This window comes from Cydia strobilella, chromosome 18 (genome assembly GCF_947568885.1).
Source record: "Cydia strobilella chromosome 18, ilCydStro3.1, whole genome shotgun sequence".
Classification (NCBI taxonomy): domain Eukaryota; kingdom Metazoa; phylum Arthropoda; class Insecta; order Lepidoptera; family Tortricidae; genus Cydia; species Cydia strobilella.
In genome coordinates this window covers 5,077,849-5,097,052 of record NC_086058.1, presented here as the reverse complement: position 1 = coordinate 5,097,052, position 19,204 = coordinate 5,077,849, and the positions used below count along the sequence as shown (strand labels likewise).

Genomic DNA, 19,204 nt, shown 5'->3' with positions numbered 1-19,204 from the left:
TCTTAAATTACTGATTACACAGCTTCAAGTAATAGTAGCAGGTAGACTTGGTACGAGAAGAGCAGTATGTAAAATTAGCGCAGCAAACCCCTACGCCAGATATTAAGATGGGTAGGTAATGGGTAAATAGGGTACCTGAGTTGACAATCCATAACGATAACATTAACCGATCTTCATCATTGATCGGAAAACGGAACATTGAAATGTTCCCTTGGTAATTTCTACATTGATAATATGCGCATTTCGACATTTTGGCTTTGTTTGAAACAAGTTTGAAAAAATAAAGTGCCAATCAACGGTAAAACAGGTGACATTGACACCTAACCTAACGTCAAATTGCTTTATAATCTATGTAGGTGACATCTTATATTTAGCGCCATCTGTTATAACATATTGACAAAAATTGGCTGGGTAAAAAGCTACCGTAACGTGGTGAACGCCTGTGAATTCTGAACGCAAAACGCAAATGCAAAAGGACGTAACTCCATAGAAAAGAACTACTAGGGCCATCTAGTGAACTGAGAGCAACTTAAATAGTTGGTTACACAATTGACTTAGACTGTGGCCATCTATTACGGAGTTATATTGTCTGTGGTAATATCATATAAAACGAATGGCTACAACAAGTCATCATCATCATCAATTTAAGAGCCTATTAGCTCTTGTCGGTGGAGCAATTTCCATGTATCTCATTCCTGAGCCTTTCGTTTGACCGCCTGATACGACACAACAAGTAGGGGATTCAAAATATCTTTATTTTATAAATAATCTGACTTTTTGGTGAACAACATTTCTACTCAGAATCATGAGGACTATCGATTTAAAAAGAAAAAAATATGTCCCCAAAAAAAGAACAGTTTGTAACGCATTTTCACATACATTTTGTATGGACCGTTACAAAACTGACACCCAGTATGAAAAACTGGGGACACTTCTTTTCTTTGTCTCATTCAATAGTACTCGTGATTCTTAGTCTAAATAACTCAAAAGTGAATGGTTTTTCGAAAAAAAGTAAATGGTACCATTTTTTCTGAAAACCCGCTTATACATTAAGATTAAGCCTTAGTTTGTAGTTGTAATTGTAACAAAGTCTGATATTTAAATTATAATTGGTTCCCCGCGATACAGGCACTGCCTAGTGCGGAGACCCCTGGAATGTCTGTAACCTTTTGCTGAAATAAATGATCTTTATTCTTATTCTATTCTATTCTTACATATATCTACAATCCAAGGTAAAAATATCGATCCAGACAAATGGTTCAAAAATATGTGAACACGAGTTTATTGTCTAAGATGTATGAGCGTACACATATTTTTGAAACTGTGGGAATGTATATATATTTATGCCACTGACATCCTTGATTATTGGATTAGTTTACCTTGGCGCCCTGTTCGACCTGCACGAGCACGGTCTGGCTGCTGACGAGCAGGTGCTGCAGCGGCGCGGGCGGCGCGGGGGCGGGGGGGCCGGCGGCGGCGCCCGGGACCGCGGCCAGGCCGTGCTCCACCACTGATATCGTCACTTCCGTCGGAAGCCTGACATCACAACTAAAACTGATTACTCGTTACACAACAACGGGAACAAATCTAATTATTTCATTAAATATTTTTTCTACTCGTCGAGTATAATCTGTGTATTAGAACTCCATAAGCAACACTACAACCTTACTCTTTTCAACGTTGGATAGTCTATGGCACTTCCGACTCAAGTATAAGAATTTTATCGATACGGTTTAGTCAATTATAAAATTTTTGAAAATAGAACTTCATACATTTCGATTAAATATTTCTTGTTTAAGGAGACTCGATTCAATGCAAATTAGCCTACTTAAACACGCTGCTGCGTCGCATCTGCTTTGTGATTGGTTGACTAACAAAAACATTTTATTTTATGTTGTAGTAGAAACAATTGCTTCATAAGTCAGAAACTCGCATGTGACACCCTTCATATAGCAACATCCATACCCTACGAAAACCGCTTAGCGTTGTTTGTTAGTCTCCATAGGCTACGGTGGCCAAAATCGAGAAAAAAACTGTCTCAAAATTGAATTTAGCAAGGAGCAGGTACCAGGGCCTCATGAGTTACGAGGAGATTCGTTGACCAACCCGCCGGGGACGCGGGCCCGGCGGCCGGGGCGTGTACGAGTATGAAGGTATCGCGGGCTGCGGCAGCTCGCGTATCTTAGCTGTATACTTTTGGTTTGTTTACCTATATGATTCTACTAGTTGAAAGTATTATTTTTTTGTCTCATAGAAAAAGTATTGTATACAATAGTGATATAATCAAGCTTTTCAATCTCGTACCTTAACTTAAGCAACTCAGCAAGCTTCGTTGCTTAAACACGGTACTCGACTGAAAAGCTCTCTATTATATCACGATTGTATAAAATACTATTTGATTTGTGTTTTAAGTATTCACACTACTATATACACGGTGGCTAAAAAATAAGTGCATTCCCGTTGCCAGGGAGGTTTTGCGATTATACTGAGCAACTTTTACTATGGGACCAACCCTGAAATGGCAAAAAAATATTGGCCGTTTCATACATTTTGGCTGGTCCGTTTTCTATGGGAGGGTAATTTTTTTTTCAAGATTTCGGGGTTGGTCCCATAGTAGGTAAAACTTGCTCAGTATAATCGCAAAACCTCCCTGGCAACGGGAATGCACATATTTTTTGGCCACCCTGTATAAATTATAAACTGAAATATAATATAATACAAGTGCGAAAAATAGGAAATTCGCAAAGAGTGGAGATAAATTACAACACGGTCGAAGGGAATGTTTTAAATCGACACGAGTTGCGAATTACCTATTCGCACATGTATAGTAGAACGTTTTACAGTACATATGGTCCTTTAAATTTTCAGTAGAAGTAGCAGAGAAAGCGCTATTATTGTTTGTCCTTGTCATAGTCTCACTTTCCTTTTTACCTACTTCTAAAAAGTCCCTACGTAGACGTTTTTAGGCAACAATGAACCGGACCAAAGTACGTAGCATGGAGACTGTATAAAGGAGCCAAATCTCTATGTATGAAAAGTGTCCATCAAAAAACAGTAATTAGGCGGCGCCACCATACACCGAAATACTACCAAAAACAACCTACGTAATTTGGTCGGGTTATTTGTTGCCTTATATGGTTCATGTTATACTCATGTCCCAGAGCCTAACTAGCGCAACCGGAGAGATTAGTAACTATTATTTAAAGCTTAACGCGGTCACTTTTACAACAATTCTGCCATAAGAGATTGCGATCCTTTCTATACCAATCATAGTACGTAGGTTGTTTTTGGTATGGTATGCAATAAAGATATATGAAATGGAAGGAAGGAATGTTAAAACGTGTTTTTAATTTTGTCGCATTGCGTATGTTCTGTTCCTCAGAGGCGCACGCGTATGTCACATCTATTATTATGCTAGGTCTATGATATAGACGATGGTTCATATACTTACGGAGGACGAGGAGCTTTATTCTTCTCTGTATTTTCCTTCTCACTCTCCTGGCATTCGTTATCGGTGAGCACCTCGCTCTTTCCAATGGATAGCCGCTTCTCTTTCTCTCTCGTTTGGACCGGGGCCGGGGTTTGTGGCGTTTCTTCCTCGGACGATGGTTCCTGTTTGCAACTAGTTGATGATTGCTAAAACATAAGAAATAAGAGCTCTCAATTTATGCACAAGTTAACCTAGTAGACATAACTAATTAGGGGACTTGAAATACAGACGGGAATGGAAAAAATGCAACATAAACAGTTTCATACACACAAAAACGGGACCCTATTACTAAGACTCCGCTGTCCGCTCCGGACTCGCGCACGTAGGGTTCCGTATTACGCAAAAAACGGTAAAAAATCGCGTTTGTTGTATTGGAGCCCCACTTAAATATTTATTTTATTCTGTATTTAGTATTTGTTGTTATAGCGGCAACAGAAATACATCATCTGTGAAAATTTCAACTGTCTAGCTATCACGGTTCATGAGATACAGCCTGGTGACAGACGGACAGACAGTGGAGTCTTAGTAATAGGGTCCCGTTTTTACCCTTTGGGTACGGAACCCTAAATGAAATGAAATGAAATGAAATGAAATGAAATGCGTTTATTTGCTTAACATTATGTACAGATAAGATGGTAGAGTCAAAAGTATTATGTCCAGATAATGTCAATACCTTATAATAGTAGGCATGCAAAATAATTTAAAACTTAAAACCTATTAACATTATATTACATATTTACACAATCAATTACAATAATTTATTAAACATTTACATTTACAAATTGAAATTAGAGCCAAGAATAGGCGAATTAATAAATAATAAAATGTCACAAGATTAATAAAAATCTACATTTAAATATTCCTTAACGCTATAAAAATTGTGCTCGCTTAAAAATATTATAATTGCACGTCTAAATTTAATAAATGGCATGTCTCTTAACGATTGTGGCAGTTTATTATATATTGTGTATGTCATCCCATCTACATTATTTCGATAAAGAGCCAAATTGTTTTTTGTACTAAGAAGTTGGTTCAATCGATAAGCTCTAGCATTTGGATTTACTTGAGCTATAAAAGTAAAGTATTCGTAATGTTTTTTTACAAAAATGCATATTTCTGCTATATATATACATGCCAAAGGAAGAATTTTAAGTTTTTTAAACATGGGCTTACACGATTGTCTTGTACCAATACCGCATAATGCTCTGACGCACTTTTTTTGGGCTTTGAATGCTCTATCAATGTCAACAGAGTTACCCCAGATTATAACGCCATATCGTAACACAGATGACACATAGCTATGATAGGCGTTTAAAGCTGTTTCTAGGGATGCGACTTGTTTTAGCCGTTTGAGTGCGTACACAAATCGGTTTACTTTAGTGCATACAAGGTCAATATGTTTTTTCCAGTTACAGTGTTCGTCAAGAGTTAATCCCAAAAAGACAGTAGAATTAACCATTTCTACTTTAACATTATTGTACATTACATTTAAAGATAATGCTTGGCTCTTATTTGTTCTAAATTGTACAGCTTTGGTTTTACTAATATTAATTTTAAGATCATGTATATTCAGCCAATTTACTATGGTTCTAATGGTTTCGTTTATCTCATTTTCAAAGGTATCCACGTTCGTACATTTAAACAATAAAGTCGTGTCGTCGGCAAATAATATACATTTGTGTGTTGTTACATCGGGAAGGTCATTGATATATAAAAGAAACAATAATGGTCCTAAAATGCTTCCTTGAGGAACTCCTCGTCGATTAAGTTTATATTCAGACATGACACAGACTTTTTCGTCATTAACTACTTTAGATACTTCTGTACACTGCCTCCTATCACTTAGGTAGCCAGTAAGCCAGTCATGGGCTTTCCCTCTAATGCCATAATCGTAAAGTTTATTGAGAAGCGTTTTATGGTTTACAAAATCAAATGCTTTAGACATGTCTAAAAATAATGCTATAACAGGCTCTTTACGATCAAGACACTCTGTAACATATTTAACTAAAGAAAAACTAGCCAGAGACGTCGATTTACCTGACTGAAATCCGAACTGATCCGTGCTTAGTAGTTTGTTTTTTTGTAGGAAATCATATAATCTTTTAGCAATCACTTTTTCGAACACCTTTGAAATTATTGGGATAAGAGTGATAGGTCTATAGTTATTCATGTCTAGAGCGTTACCTTTTTTGTATATTGGCTTAACTATCGAGTATTTAAGACGATCCGGAAATATACCTGTGGTGATAGAGAGATTAATTAGATACGTCAGAGGAATAGCTAACTTTTGAGCGCATAATTTTAATAATTTGGTGCTTATAAAGTCATATCCAACTGAATTTGTGTTATTTAGTGAAAAAATAATGTTTAACACCTCATTTTCCGATACGGGAGTTAAATACATAGAGTTTATTTGGTTGTATTTATGAGAACTGTGTAGAGGCGCTGTAGTCGTATTATTTTTACAAGTAAGGTCTATGAAAAAATTATTAAATGCTTCCGCTAGTTCTAGGGGGTCATCTATGAATTTTCCATTGTTGTATATTTGGTCAACCTGTTTTGTAAATCCCTTGGTGTTAATATTTCGATGAATTACTGACCACGTTGCTCTACATTTGTTTCTAGCGGTTTTAATGGTCTTTTTGTTGACCATGCGTTGAGCTTTATTAATGCAACGTCGTAGCGTTTTTGAGTAGTTAATGTAAAGTCTTTTACAAAGTGACTTATCACTTGCAGTTGATTTCCTGTAAGAGAGATAGAGACAGCGCTTTTGTTTGCAGCATTTCCGTATCCCTTTCGTTATCCATGGCGAGTTTTTAGTCTTTTGAGTAATTCTCACCTTAATTTTCGGAAAACATAATTCAAAAAACAGGATTAGTAAATCATGGAACTCATTGAATGCTGCATTTATCTCATTATTAGTAAATAAATTATGAAAAGATAAAGAATGTATAGCATTGAAGAATTTCTGTGTATTTTCCACACTAAAGTCTCGCCTATATTCGTACCAGTTTCTAAGATATTTTAGTTTCCCTACATCAAATGAGACAAACTGTCCTGTATTATGATCCGACAAGCCTAAATGGTCATTTCGACTCAATACCTGCGCCATGTTGCTGGCAACGAGGTCTATACACGACGATTGTCGCGTCGGTGCAGCGGTATGAATTTTAAAATTATTTGATTCCAAAATGCTAATTAATTCTTGACTTATCTTATCAGTTTTGAGTATGTTAATATTCCAGTCTCCACACAAGATAATTTTGCTTTGTTTTTTATTTATTTTGGAAAGCAGATAATTTAATTTTTCTAAGAATACCAGTACATTCGAAGAGGGAGTCCTGTATATACAGATAACAATCAGTCCCGTTTGCTCTATCTGTATTCCACAACATTCAAATACATAGTTTTCTGCAATTTGAGCGCAAATATTTAATGTTTTATAATCTAATTCATTTTTAAGCAAAATGCATGAACCGCCTCTTCTTTCACGGAGGCGCGAGAAAAAAGCCGCCATTTTGTATTTGTTAATGCAAACGTTTTGTTCCATTCCTTTTTTAAGAAAAGTTTCAGTTAGGCATAGGATATTAATAGGCTCTTTTTTTGCGGAATATTCTTCCAAAACAATTTCTAGCTCATCCTGTTTTTTTAAGACACTAGCTATATTCTGGTGTAATAACTGGAAACTTGTAGTATAATCGTGGTGAGCTTTTGTAGTTTTTAATTTTGTTTTAGGCACGAAAGGAATGAGAGTGCGTTGCTATATTAGGGTCATTTGTTACAGGAGACGAGGGGTCAGTCTGTGCACCTATATTATATTTTTTGGGCGAGATAAGAACTTTTTGTTCCGGTTGGTTGAACTTGTTAAATTGCTCTATATACAAGATAATTTTCTTGATACCTTGAAATATCTGTTTTACACCGTTGTTATTTACAAATCCAGACGCTCTGCTAAACATATCGTACTCAAATGACAGTTCGAGATTTGAGTCAAGCAAAAATGAGTACTCGTATTTTAAGTTATCACAATAAAGTAAATTATTAAAAGTTTCAATCCTCCAATTTAACATAATACCTGTATTTTTACACTTGTATGTAGGTAAACATATGATGAAGTTTGTGTAGTCTAATTTTGATAAAGTATTTCTTATAATGTTCACTAAACCCTGGTAATCTTTAGTTTCCTTAAAGTCTTCTTCCCCGATGTAGATGATGCAATAATCCTGTTTCGTGAAGTTTATGGTTTTTTTGTTAATGTCACGAAACAATTCTGTAATTCCACAATTGGGCATTAAGTAATGACATATTTCTAAAGTGTTTGAAAGTGCATTCTGTGCCACTTGCAGTATTTTGTTTCTTTTGTTAGTACTTATTAGGCAAAGTTTCGGCCTTGCTATATGTTCCGTCGTTTCTATTGTGAGTGATGACGATATACTTTTTGAAGAATTAGCCTCCGGTGTTGTAGTCCGTTTCTTGGAATTCGCAGGCGTCGAAAGTTCTTTTTGGGCTAAGTCCGAGATTGGCGTGCTACTTATATGTAATTTCGTGGGTAGAGGTAATATAGAGTTTCGAGATTTAGTCTTGCTAGCGGTTTTCTTCTTTTTCTTACCTCTTACGGTTGAAATTGAATTATTAGGTGTATTTTCATTTAATATTTTGCGATAAGTATTTATTTTGATATAGCAATTGTCAAGTGTATTTTTTAGTTTAGTAATGTCACTATTTAAGCGAGCAATTTCTTCGTGAGCGCTTAGTAGCTGTATCGTTAATTGCTGGTTTGCAGACTGCAAGCTCACTATTTCAGAACTATTCAAATCGGGTATATTGGGCAGACTTAACTGTTCCTGTATACTATGTATACTACTTGATATTGACATAGAGTCCGAGTCGTCCGTGACTGTAGATATATCAAGATTTTCGTCCGAAATATGGTAAGATTTCCTAGCCTTTCGTTTTGTGACATAGTCGATACCGGTATTTATTTTGCTATCGCAGGAGCTCTCTTCCAATGCTTTCGAGGTGTTAACGCGTTTAGGAGACTCTTGTGTCTCACACAAGTTAGTACCTATTGCATACTGTTCCACACTGCACTGATTGTCGACACATGGGTCCTCGTCGCGCTGCTCCTCGCCATGTTCAACTTTGCGCTGCTCCTCTTCAAATTGTTTCGAGTGGTTTTGCTCTGAAGTATGTTGCTTCTCAGTGGGCTGATTTTCGTCAAGCGGTTTCACCTCTCCCGGCTCTCCCCGTATTCCGCTATTTTGCTGTTGGAGGCGTTGACTCTCGTCGCTCTGCCGCTCTGTAGACTGCGAAATTTGACTATTTTCACGTACGTCAGCTGTACATGACGTTTTGGGTGGTAAATCACTATGTATTGAGGTAGGTGTTAGTTGTGAAGAGTCATCATTTACTTTGCTTGACGATTCAAGAGTATGGGACTCAGATGTCACACTCTTAGTTGCTGTGTTTAGGTTTGTTACACAGTTGCTACATTTCCATGTCTGTTTATTTTTAATTGTCATAAGTAAAAACCTCTTGGAGCTAACATTAGTGGTACATTTCCGATGGTATGTATGTTTACACTTAGAACATTTTAAAAATTCCTTTGTGGTAATAGTCGTTTTGCATTTTTTGCAAATAATTTTAGTCAATGATTTTCTGGAACTCAAAACTTTGACGGTTTTTGTGGACATGGTGCTATAATATAAATAGATCGTTATTTAATGTTAGCGCCCTCTTTAATGGATTCCGTGTACTAAGATGTCTCTTTGCCTTCGATCACAACCTTGATCCACGTGGTAACGCTATTTTATCATAGATGGCGCTGTCTTCAATATTTGTAGGCGAGTCGAACAAACTGTTATTTTTTGCCTTAATTTAGAGATTATGCTGTATGTACCTCCAAAAATAGTTATTCTTCCGTTTTTTTTCTTATTATTGACACTTTAGTAATGTATATGTTATGAATTTAGTCACAAAAATCCACGAACTCTTGATATTGTCACTCAAAAACACTTAGTCACTGCCTAAATTTTATGAACCGTTTTCATTTTATCTATTGATCAGTTCTTATAAATAACACTTGTTGTTGCGAATTGGTCCATTGTTGTCATTTTGAACACACTTTAAAGTCAAAAACACATTAAAAACTATTTTTTTGTTTATTTAAGCTCGAGACGTCACACAGAGTACTGTTGATCGTGGTAGCGCCATCTACCGTTTTCCTACCTAAAAACAGTGTCTGCGCCAATAGGGGATTTGCCACTATGAAATTTATATGAAATACTAGCAAATGACGTCACGATTAAGTTACCTACTCAGTTATATACGATATATAAAATAGAAATTGTGTCTAAATATAACTGCTGTCAACGTTTCTCTATTAATAGTTTTGGTGCTGTATTTCATGCATGGTGTGAAATAATTTATTTTAAATAAAGTCAATATCAATTCTCTTCAGATTAGGTTGCGAATGCGGACCAATGGCACAAGGCGGACACGCTATACATCAAAAGTCACTTGCGTTTCTATGTGTGAACGGCACGTCTGTACACGCGGCATGCGTCATAGTGTGAGTAAGTTGCTTAAAAAAAGCTTTTATTTCAGTCATTAACCCATATAGCGTACAAAATTAAATACTACGTTACAACTAATTGACACTGTAAAGAGGTGCCAGTCATGTTAAAAATTAATCTAAATCTAGTTCAGATAAAAATAGTACTGAGCGTACGCCAGAAGTCTGCCAGAATTCTGTCGCGGGGCGAGGTAATTCGAGTCGGGGCGGGGCAGTGCGTGGCCTTTCTGTATGATAATACTATTACTTATTCTGTGCCAATGGCTTCTTTAGGATGCATAAAGACATTTATGAAGTTGAGGTCTACTTACATTTTGTTCTTTCCCATTATTTTTCCCTGTCTGGCTAGTCAGTTTACCACCTAGTTCATCACCCTCATCAGGCATAACGCTAAATAGTTCCGTGACTAGATCGTTCAATTCCTTCTTCGATATCTTCATTATGTTCTCGAGGCCTTCCTCGTCTTCGTCATCTGCAATTTTTGACAAAACAAAATTATTTGCGTGCGGCAAAGAGTTATTACATCCGATATATTTTTTACACAAAAACTAAGTCCCCGGCTAGCTCGGCCAAATAGCACCTTCACATCGAAACGCAGTTTCGTTCTCATTTTAAAACTACGTATTGAATTGTAATGATACTTTGCACATACAATGAAATGAGGTGAGGTAGCTCTAGTATATAAAACTAACGAAATACACCAAAAACATGTTTTGTATAAAAAACTTAAATTCGCTGTATTTTTTTACTATGGTATTTGAAGCTACATAAACTAATTTCAGACCTAGATATACCTTATCCTATTGTAAGTACAAAGTTTCAGAGCAATCCAGCTAGTCGTTTTAAAATGAGAGATACTACGTTTGTATGGAGAATCGAGCTTGCCGGGGACTCTTAACATACAATGTTTTCCCTACAACTTCGCCAATGCATGACAGTTTATTTTGTTGTCAATTGTGATGTGGTCGCACTCCATACTAAATTTGTACGGGTGCGCTTCTTATGTCATATTTGCTACGTCTAATAGTTGAGAGAGATGGTCTGTGATGGGTACAGAACCACACGCTATACATCATCAAAAATCACCTGCGTTTCTATGTGTGAACGGTACGTCTGTACACGCATCATGTAAGTTGCTTAAAAGCAGTACTGAGCGGCCGGCAAACGGCCGTCAATCTGCTGTCGCGGGGCGAGGTCATTCGAGTCGGGGCGGGGCGGTGCGTGGCCGTTCTGTATGATAATACTATTACTTATTCTGTGACAGAAGATAGGGAGGGTTTTGTATGGTTGTGTATGTACTCACGGGCATCAGGATCCTGCGCCACGTTATATTCAGGATCATCATCATCATCCTGCGCCTCGGTTTCGGGGTTGAGACATATCTGCAGGAACTCGGTCCACACATCGTCTGCGGCCGGCATGGGGGCCTCGTCGGGGGGCACGAAGGAGCCCTCTATGTGGTCGATGGGGACGGAGGACAGGGAGAGTTTTGAGCGCGTCCGGAGGGCGATAGTGGCTTCTTCATCCAGGTCGAGCTTGCGGCGGGATGTTGAAATCTCCTGAAAGGCACATGAAATGAAAATGATCATTTTCCAGGCTTTTTACCAGCAGCAGTCCGCTTGGCAAACTAATCTCAAGAATTGGCATATGCACCAGTCACTGCCACCCGACCTTACAACACAGAAGGTAAACTAGGCCTTAAAGGGATTAGTCCGCTTTCCTCACAATGTTTTCCTTCACCGAAAAGCGACTGGTAAATATCAAATCCAGGGACCGGACAACCCTTTCCGCGATAAAATGGGCGTCCCTTAAACACGACTAACACATTGAAAGACTTTCCCTTTTGATCTTATCTAAAAGCTAACCAAAAATAAGGCTAGCCCTTAATAAGGGTTACCCTTATCTTTAAGCGCTTTTTATAAAGGTTTCCCGTTGCGTGAAAGAGACAGGATTAGTATATATCTACGCTAGTGTATGAAAAGGAAAGAAAATACGTGCCTAGTCAAAGAACGCCTCGGTCGCCGCCGACGATCGCTCGGATTCGAAGTAATGTGTGCTTTATGAACAAGGTAGACGACTTAAATTAGCACGCTTATATGCTAAAAGGGAAGCCCTTTATAAGGCTAACCCTTATAAGCAATATGCAAGGTGTTGGTGAGCGGATGATAAGGGTTTTATAAGGGTATTTGGGCTACCGATTACACAAATGTGTGTAGACAAATATAAGGGTTTTTAAAAGCAAAATGAAGGGTTTCGTCTGACAAAGGGTATGGTAAGTTAAGCCTTATGCAATACCCTTATAAAACCCGGATAAGGGATAGCGGGCCGGTCCCTGATCAAATCATATATCGTACACGTGAAATGAAAATCAAAAACACAACACAACTGCTGTGTTTACAAATTGAGAAAGAGTTGGGAGTTGGGACCTCCTAGTAAGTATGATCTAGTCAGACACATTAATAAAATCAGCTTTAGGTATAAAAGCCTGTGAAAATGTAATTGCAGCGTTTAAGCATAGCATACGTAAGAAATATCATGCATATTACTGTTAAAAAAAACCGGCCAAGTCACAAGTGCGAATCGGACTCGCGCACCGAGGGTTCCGTACTTTTTACACGACTGCCCAAAAAAGAGAGTGTAATGTTTTTAGTATTTGTTGTTATAGCGGCAACAGAAACACATCATCTGTGAAAATTTCAACTGTCTAGCTATCACGGTTCATGAGATACAGCCTGGTGACAGACAGACGGACAGCGGAGTCTTAGTAATAGGGTCCACCCTAAAAATACTAGAAGACTTTTAATAATTAACTCATAGATATGCCAATGAAGAAACAACGTTGAAGGTTTAACGTTAGAATTTAGATTCTCTTTTCTTGACTGTCATGCATTTTGTATCAAATCGCGTGTGAGATATCGCACCAGAAGAACTCAAGGTGTTTAAATTAAGTTAAATAAATGGCATACCTGTGGTACTTTAAAGGGTCCGTCTTTGACGATCCTGGGACTAGTGGTGCGGCGCGGCGTGGCCGGCGTGCGGGGCTGCGAGTCAACATCGCTGCAAGATTCCAGAGTTTGGTCATCATCACTCTGAAAAAAATACAACAAAGATTGTGGTTTAAATTGATCATATTTTCTTCAAATATGTAAGTCTCTTCTTAGAATATGTTGAGAGAAAAAATACGAAAAGTGAAGCCAAATATGTATTAACAGACTGGTTAAACAAAAAGGGCTGCAAAAGGCGCCAGAGAAGACCTGTATCAAGATGAGAGGACCACACTTTCTAGGCCACATTTAGTTGTTCAGTACCAAACTACACACAACACACACCACACACACACAGGACAGCCAGGCACAGGCAGGATAGACAGCAGCAGGACAGTGTAGGGGGGGACAGTTGATATCACCGATGCTCTAGAGGAGGGGGAGCCTAGAGAGCATACTTTTAGTTACAATTTTAATAGCAGTTGTCCCCTGCACCCCCTTGCCAGATTCTCTCATTCCTACACAAGACTAACGCCGTAAGCGGGTTCAGAAGCAATATCTGACTAACCAGTACATCATCAGCCCTGGGGTCATATTCTTCATCGTCCTCATCTTCCGGCAGCTCCTGAGCGATAAGTGCCGTGACCTCCGGCCGCGTCTTCACCGGTATATGCTTGATTGGTGTTAGCTCTAGATTCTCAAGGTTCCAAGCTGTTTTTGGTGACACTTTCCGTAGTTCTCTAAAAAAAGGAGGCTTTATAAGCTTGTAAGCAACATTAGTAACGGTTTATTAATTGTATAGAAATAAAAAGTAAATTGTTTGTATAATTACCTAGTCGGCTCATAAGTTCTGTCACTGGCCTTTAAAATTTAAATTTGGAACTCCTAAAACAAAAACCGTTCTGCATTTGAATTTCGAATCTTTATTAAATATTTGAGTAGTATAATTTTGCAATTTTCTGTTTTCTTCAACATGGAGTGGACGCTTAAAGATAGCCGTACCGCAATAATTGCACTATATCGTTGTGGTCACTCGCCGACTAAAATTTTTAAGCTACTTGAAAATTTAAAATTCTCTCTAAGATTTGTGTATCGTACCATAGAAAGATACAGTGAGGTCTCTAGTTTAAATGACAAGAAAAGAAGCGGTCGTCCGCGTACAGCTAGGACTCCAGCGGTTGTACAAGCAATTAGGGCACGCATTGCCAGAAATCCCGCTAGGAAACAAAAAGTTATGGCCCTCCAGATGGGTTTGAGCAAAAACACGGTGAAAAGAGTGCTTAATCAAGACCTGAGACTTCGTGCTTATAAACGAAAAACTGGCCATCTTCTCAATGGTCGGCTTAAAGCTTTAAGGCTTAAAAGATCTAAAGCTTTATTGAAGAAGTACGCTAAAAATAAGCACCGTTGTATACTGTTTTCGGACGAGAAAATTTTTGACATAGAAGAAAACTGTAATAAACAAAATGATAGAGTGTACGCTCGCAATAGTAAAGAAGCGTCTAATAGCATTCCCCGTATTCAAAGAGGTCATCACCCTTCATCTGTGATGGTTTGGCTGGGAGTTTCTTATGCGGGCGTCACTAGTATGCATTTTTGTGAGAAAGGAGTAAAAACTAGTGCCAAAGTGTACCAAGACACGGTGTTGACTAATATTGTGAAACCACTATCCCATACGATGTTTCTAAACCAGCATTGGGTTTTCCAGCAGGACTCTGCTCCAGCCCATAAGGCAAAGTCTACACAAGCCTGGCTCGCCTCCAATAAAATCGACTTTATACGGCATGAAGATTGGCCCTCCTCTAGCCCAGATCTTAATCCTTTAGACTATAAAATATGGCAGTATTTAGAGGAAAAGGTGTGCTCAAAACCTCATGCAAATCTAGACTCGCTGAAAAAATCTCTTGCTAGGCAGTGGCCAATATCGACATGAAAGTGGTGCGTGAATCCATTGACGACTGGCCACGAAGACTTCAAGCCTGTGTAGATAATTATGGCGGTCATTTTGAATAAATGTTATACATTTAGATTCTCTAGTTTATAAGCTTTCAAACGCTGTACAAATTATACGGAATAAACTTAAACTTTTGATTTTATTTGATACTATGTATATGACAGAACTTATGAGCCGACTAGGTATAGCCTGACTACCACCTGACCACGGATTTTACATTGTATTATTACATCCATACTAATATTATAAATGCGAAAGTCTGTCTGTCTTTCTGTCTGTGTGTGTGTTCCCTCTTCACGCTTAAACCGCTGAATCGATTTAGATGAAATTTGGCATAGAGATAGGTTGAGTCCCTGAGAAGGACATAGGATAGTTTTTATCCCGAAAATCATCCCTTAATAAAATAAAAAGCGGGGTGGAATCGAGATAATTAATGAAGTACCTGCTAATTTATGTGCATAATATGCTCAAATTGAATGATTGCTATGAGAATTTTTCCAGGTGCTATACTTACTTTAGCTGCTGTTACTAAGTCCACGCAGACGAAGTCGCGGGCAAAAGCTAGTATTACATAAACTTCTAAACTCAATAGTAATCTGGTGAAAAGAAAAAACAATGTTTGGCCAAAGTTTGGCTTAATTATTAAAAGGTAATTTTGACAGGGTTTGTGGGTTTTCTTTTATTGTTTGTATTTTTTGACAAAGCATGTTGTAGGTATCTACTATTTTGGGTGTAGCAACTGCAACAAAACCTACGCTGTGGATTGAACATTTGTAACTGCTATGTAAGTCTTTTTGCAAAAGAAATATAAAATAACTACTCACTTAGCCTTAGACCTAGTAAGCTTCGGCTTGGGAGTATCCGAGTGGGATTCCATATTTTCTTCTTCTTCTTGAAGTTTCACCAGAGCCAGCACATGGTCATTTGTAACTACGGTCTGAAACAAAAAAAATGCCTAGTGTAAAATCAAACCTACAAAGAAATTTTCAGTTTCAGTCTCAGCAGGCTTCAGCATAAAATCTTATTGTGGCCAAAGAATCAGTTTCGGCTGAAACTAGAGCAACACCAAACCTTCGGTTTCGGTTTCAACAAAAATTCTGGTAACTATTAATTTGGTAATAGGCTAGATGACAAATTTTCATTAATGGGATCAATCAATCAGATTTGTTTTCAGAATCAAATGTCTATATGGGACTCATTGCATTTTTTTTTCCTATCTGGCTTTTACTACCTGCAATTTTGCACAGGTTGAATTTGCCAATGTCGGTTTTTGACTTTCACATGTGAGGAGAATGTTCGGTATTCTTGGGAGGATGTGGTTAGGAAAACCTAAAAGCAAATAATTGTTATGAACATCACCTATTGCATTAAAGCAATACAAAAGTCAGAAATGATAGTCAGTCTGACAGTCGTACCTCATACGTGAACGTCGTGCTACTAACAAAACGATAAGTGAAAGTGACATCAAGGTCACTGAGAGCCCATCTTGAAGTATGGCCAAACAAGAAAATTGCGTTTTTGTCGGTGAAATATTGCGTTTATGTATATGGTTGCTATACAATCTATTTTAGGGTTCCATACCCAAAGGGTAATAAAATAACGGGACCCTATTACTAAGACTCCACTGTCCGTCTGTCTGTCACCAGGCTATATCTCAAGAACCGTGATAGCCAGACAGTTGAAAATTTCACAGATGATGTATTTCTGTTGCCGCTATAACAACAAATACTAAAAAGTACGGAACCCTCGGTGGGCGAGTCCGACTCGCACTTGTCCGGTTTTTGGATATAATGTTAGGAATCCAAACGGTCTTTTTGGAAGTTAAAATTATAAGCTTACCTTTAAAATTTTCTTTACACTGACATCATCCAGATTATTTTTCACAGCAGAAGCATGGAGATTCTTTTCTACTTCTAGAAGGTTCTCCGGGAGCACAGGGTCTGTGTCCGAACTGCTCTCACTTGATACACTAAAAAAAAGTTCAACCAGCATTTTAAAGCCGCGTTCACATTGGTCTATTGTGTTGTGTTGTGACGGCAACACAACATAACAGACAAATGTGAATGTGGCTTAATGAAGTTCTTAATAAAGTTATTAGATAAACTATCGTTTTGTAAGTTAAATACAAAACTTTTGAAACAAAACTGCAAAATCCATACATTAAGGTAATTTTTTGGTTGTAGTAATAGTACACACAGTAATAGTAGTCAACCATATCTGTCTAGAACAAAACTGGAGATATCCTAGTCCCTATTCCTAGGCAAACTAAAGTTTACTTACCGCCTTCGTTTTCTTGCCCTGGTTAGTCTAGATTTAGAAATATTAAGGCCTGGACTCGCCGGCGAAGAAGTCTTGCTGGTGCCTGACTCAGGCTCCATTGTGATTAAGAATAGCCCTGGTACGGGTCTTCTGCGTTTTATTCACATTTATATAATGATGAAACGTGTCATATATGGCCTTAAATACTGTAAAGCAGGATGAAAATTGAAAAAAGCTCGTATCAACTTTTCAAACATCAAAATATAATCTTGCTTGAATGAATTTGACACTGACAGTTAAGTTAACGAATGTCGAATGAAATCGATTGATAGAATGAATGAATACTAGACATTCCATGATGTTGCCATTACATTAATCATCCTATGTAAGAACTATTCACTATCAACCTTGACGAGCGTTTTTAAATTATTATGGTTAAAATAGGTTTAAAAATGCTTCATAAACGTCAGTGAGGGAAGTTGAAAAATTGACGACATAAAAATAAGTGTAAAATTGGATTAAAATCATGTCGCCGACTCGTGCGGCCGGTTTAGTTATCTTCAGAAATATAAATCAAGCGGTACAGTTCCTTTTATTACAAACATCTTATGGAGAACACCATTGGACTCCTCCAAAAGGTACAATGAAAGTTGAAATGCACTTTGCACAGGTTTAATTAAATTACGTTAAGTACACGTACAGTCATACTACTACATGGTCTTTGTCTTTACATTTCTGTACAGTATTACATGTTGTTTTATTTAATTCGATATCTCTTACTTCTTACTGAGAGGCTTTTATTTTTACCTACCTATTTGTTCTTTATTGCACTTACCAGTTACCACCAAAATTGTTCTTTTTTACAGGTCATGTTGATCCAGGTGAATCAGATTGGATTACTGCGTTAAGGGAGACAAAGGAAGAAGCAGGTTTATCAGAAAACGAACTATTAGTAAGCAATTAATACAAAAATCAAGCAAGCAAGCAATTAATATAATAATCTCTTAATAACAACATTGCTTCAAATTTCAATTTTAATCTTCTGTTTTAGGTGTATAAGGATATTTCAAAGACACTAAACTACAAAGTAAAGGGAAAACCTAAAGTAGTTGTGTATTGGTTGGCCAAGTTAAAAAATCCAGAACAACAGGTGACTCTCTCTGATGAACACCAGCAACTGAAGTGGCTACCGCTGGAACAAGCCCAAGAGATATCCGGATTTGATGACATGAAACAACTTCTTGCCGAATTCAATGAACATGCTAAGAAATTACTGTAAAATATTTGTTGGATAAATAAATATATTAAATATTATTCCATAATATCAATTTATTGTTTCAAATTTGTATATCATATTATCATTAATAGACAGCAGTACCTATTTTGTTTGTAGAAAATATATTTATCGTTATAGCCGGTCAAACAACTGTCAGTAGAAAAAGGCGCGAAATTCGAATTTTCTATTGGACGATCGACCCTTCGTGCCTAAATTTTTTAAATTGGCCGTTTTTTTTTCTACTGACGGAAATGGCTTGACAGATTATAGTTTATACAGGTCAGAGGCACTCGGAGGGCTTACCGCAAAGAGTAATATAATATATGCTTACTGCTAACATCGAAAATCTAAAAAAAGCCTGATAGGGGCTGATAACGATATTTTTTTGTTGGCGTTAGGCTCGTCTTTCTCTTTTACTCCAATGAAGGCGTAATTAGTGACAGAGAAAGATGCCCGCAATTTTCGATCCCCGACGTCGGCTTGGATCGCAAATGCCCGGCGGCAGGATGGATGTAATAAGCACTTAAATGTGTATGTGACTGAGGGCCTAACGCCAACATTGAAAATCGTTATCTGCCTCTCTATCGCTCTTGTATATTCGTGCGGCAGATAACTTTTATCGTTGTTTGCAGATAGCTTCTCGCGCAAGCAGCATGCGCGTGTTATA

At 37.6% G+C, this 19,204-nt stretch overlaps 2 protein-coding genes and 1 long non-coding RNA gene across 4 annotated transcripts in view; 1 reads left to right on the top strand and 2 right to left on the bottom strand.

The window, feature by feature from the left end:
- The window catches only part of LOC134749401 (uncharacterized), a 38,974-nt gene extending 21,444 nt beyond the window's left edge, over positions 1–17,530 (bottom strand). The window contains exons 1-9 of the mRNA XM_063684320.1: positions 17,283–17,530; positions 16,842–16,971; positions 15,827–15,939; positions 13,617–13,788; positions 13,031–13,153; positions 11,368–11,623; positions 10,376–10,536; positions 3,452–3,636; positions 1,380–1,536 (exon numbers count right to left, since the gene is read on the bottom strand). Coding sequence (XP_063540390.1) covers positions 1,380–1,536; positions 3,452–3,636; positions 10,376–10,536; positions 11,368–11,623; positions 13,031–13,153; positions 13,617–13,788; positions 15,827–15,939; positions 16,842–16,971; positions 17,283–17,380 — 1,395 coding nt within the window. The 5' untranslated portion in view covers positions 17,381–17,530. The remainder of the gene's footprint in view (positions 1–1,379; positions 1,537–3,451; positions 3,637–10,375; positions 10,537–11,367; positions 11,624–13,030; positions 13,154–13,616; positions 13,789–15,826; positions 15,940–16,841; positions 16,972–17,282) is intronic.
- Positions 1–19,204, bottom strand: part of LOC134749449 (uncharacterized) — a 604,512-nt gene that overhangs the window by 356,826 nt on the left and 228,482 nt on the right. The window lies entirely within an intron of this gene.
- On the top strand, positions 17,737–18,573 carry LOC134749261 (bis(5'-nucleosyl)-tetraphosphatase [asymmetrical]). The gene is made up of 3 exons (XM_063684151.1): positions 17,737–17,899; positions 18,128–18,213; positions 18,313–18,573. Exons 1-3 carry the CDS (start codon positions 17,788–17,790, stop codon positions 18,538–18,540), a joined length of 426 nt encoding a protein of 141 aa, XP_063540221.1. The 5' UTR covers positions 17,737–17,787; the 3' UTR covers positions 18,541–18,573.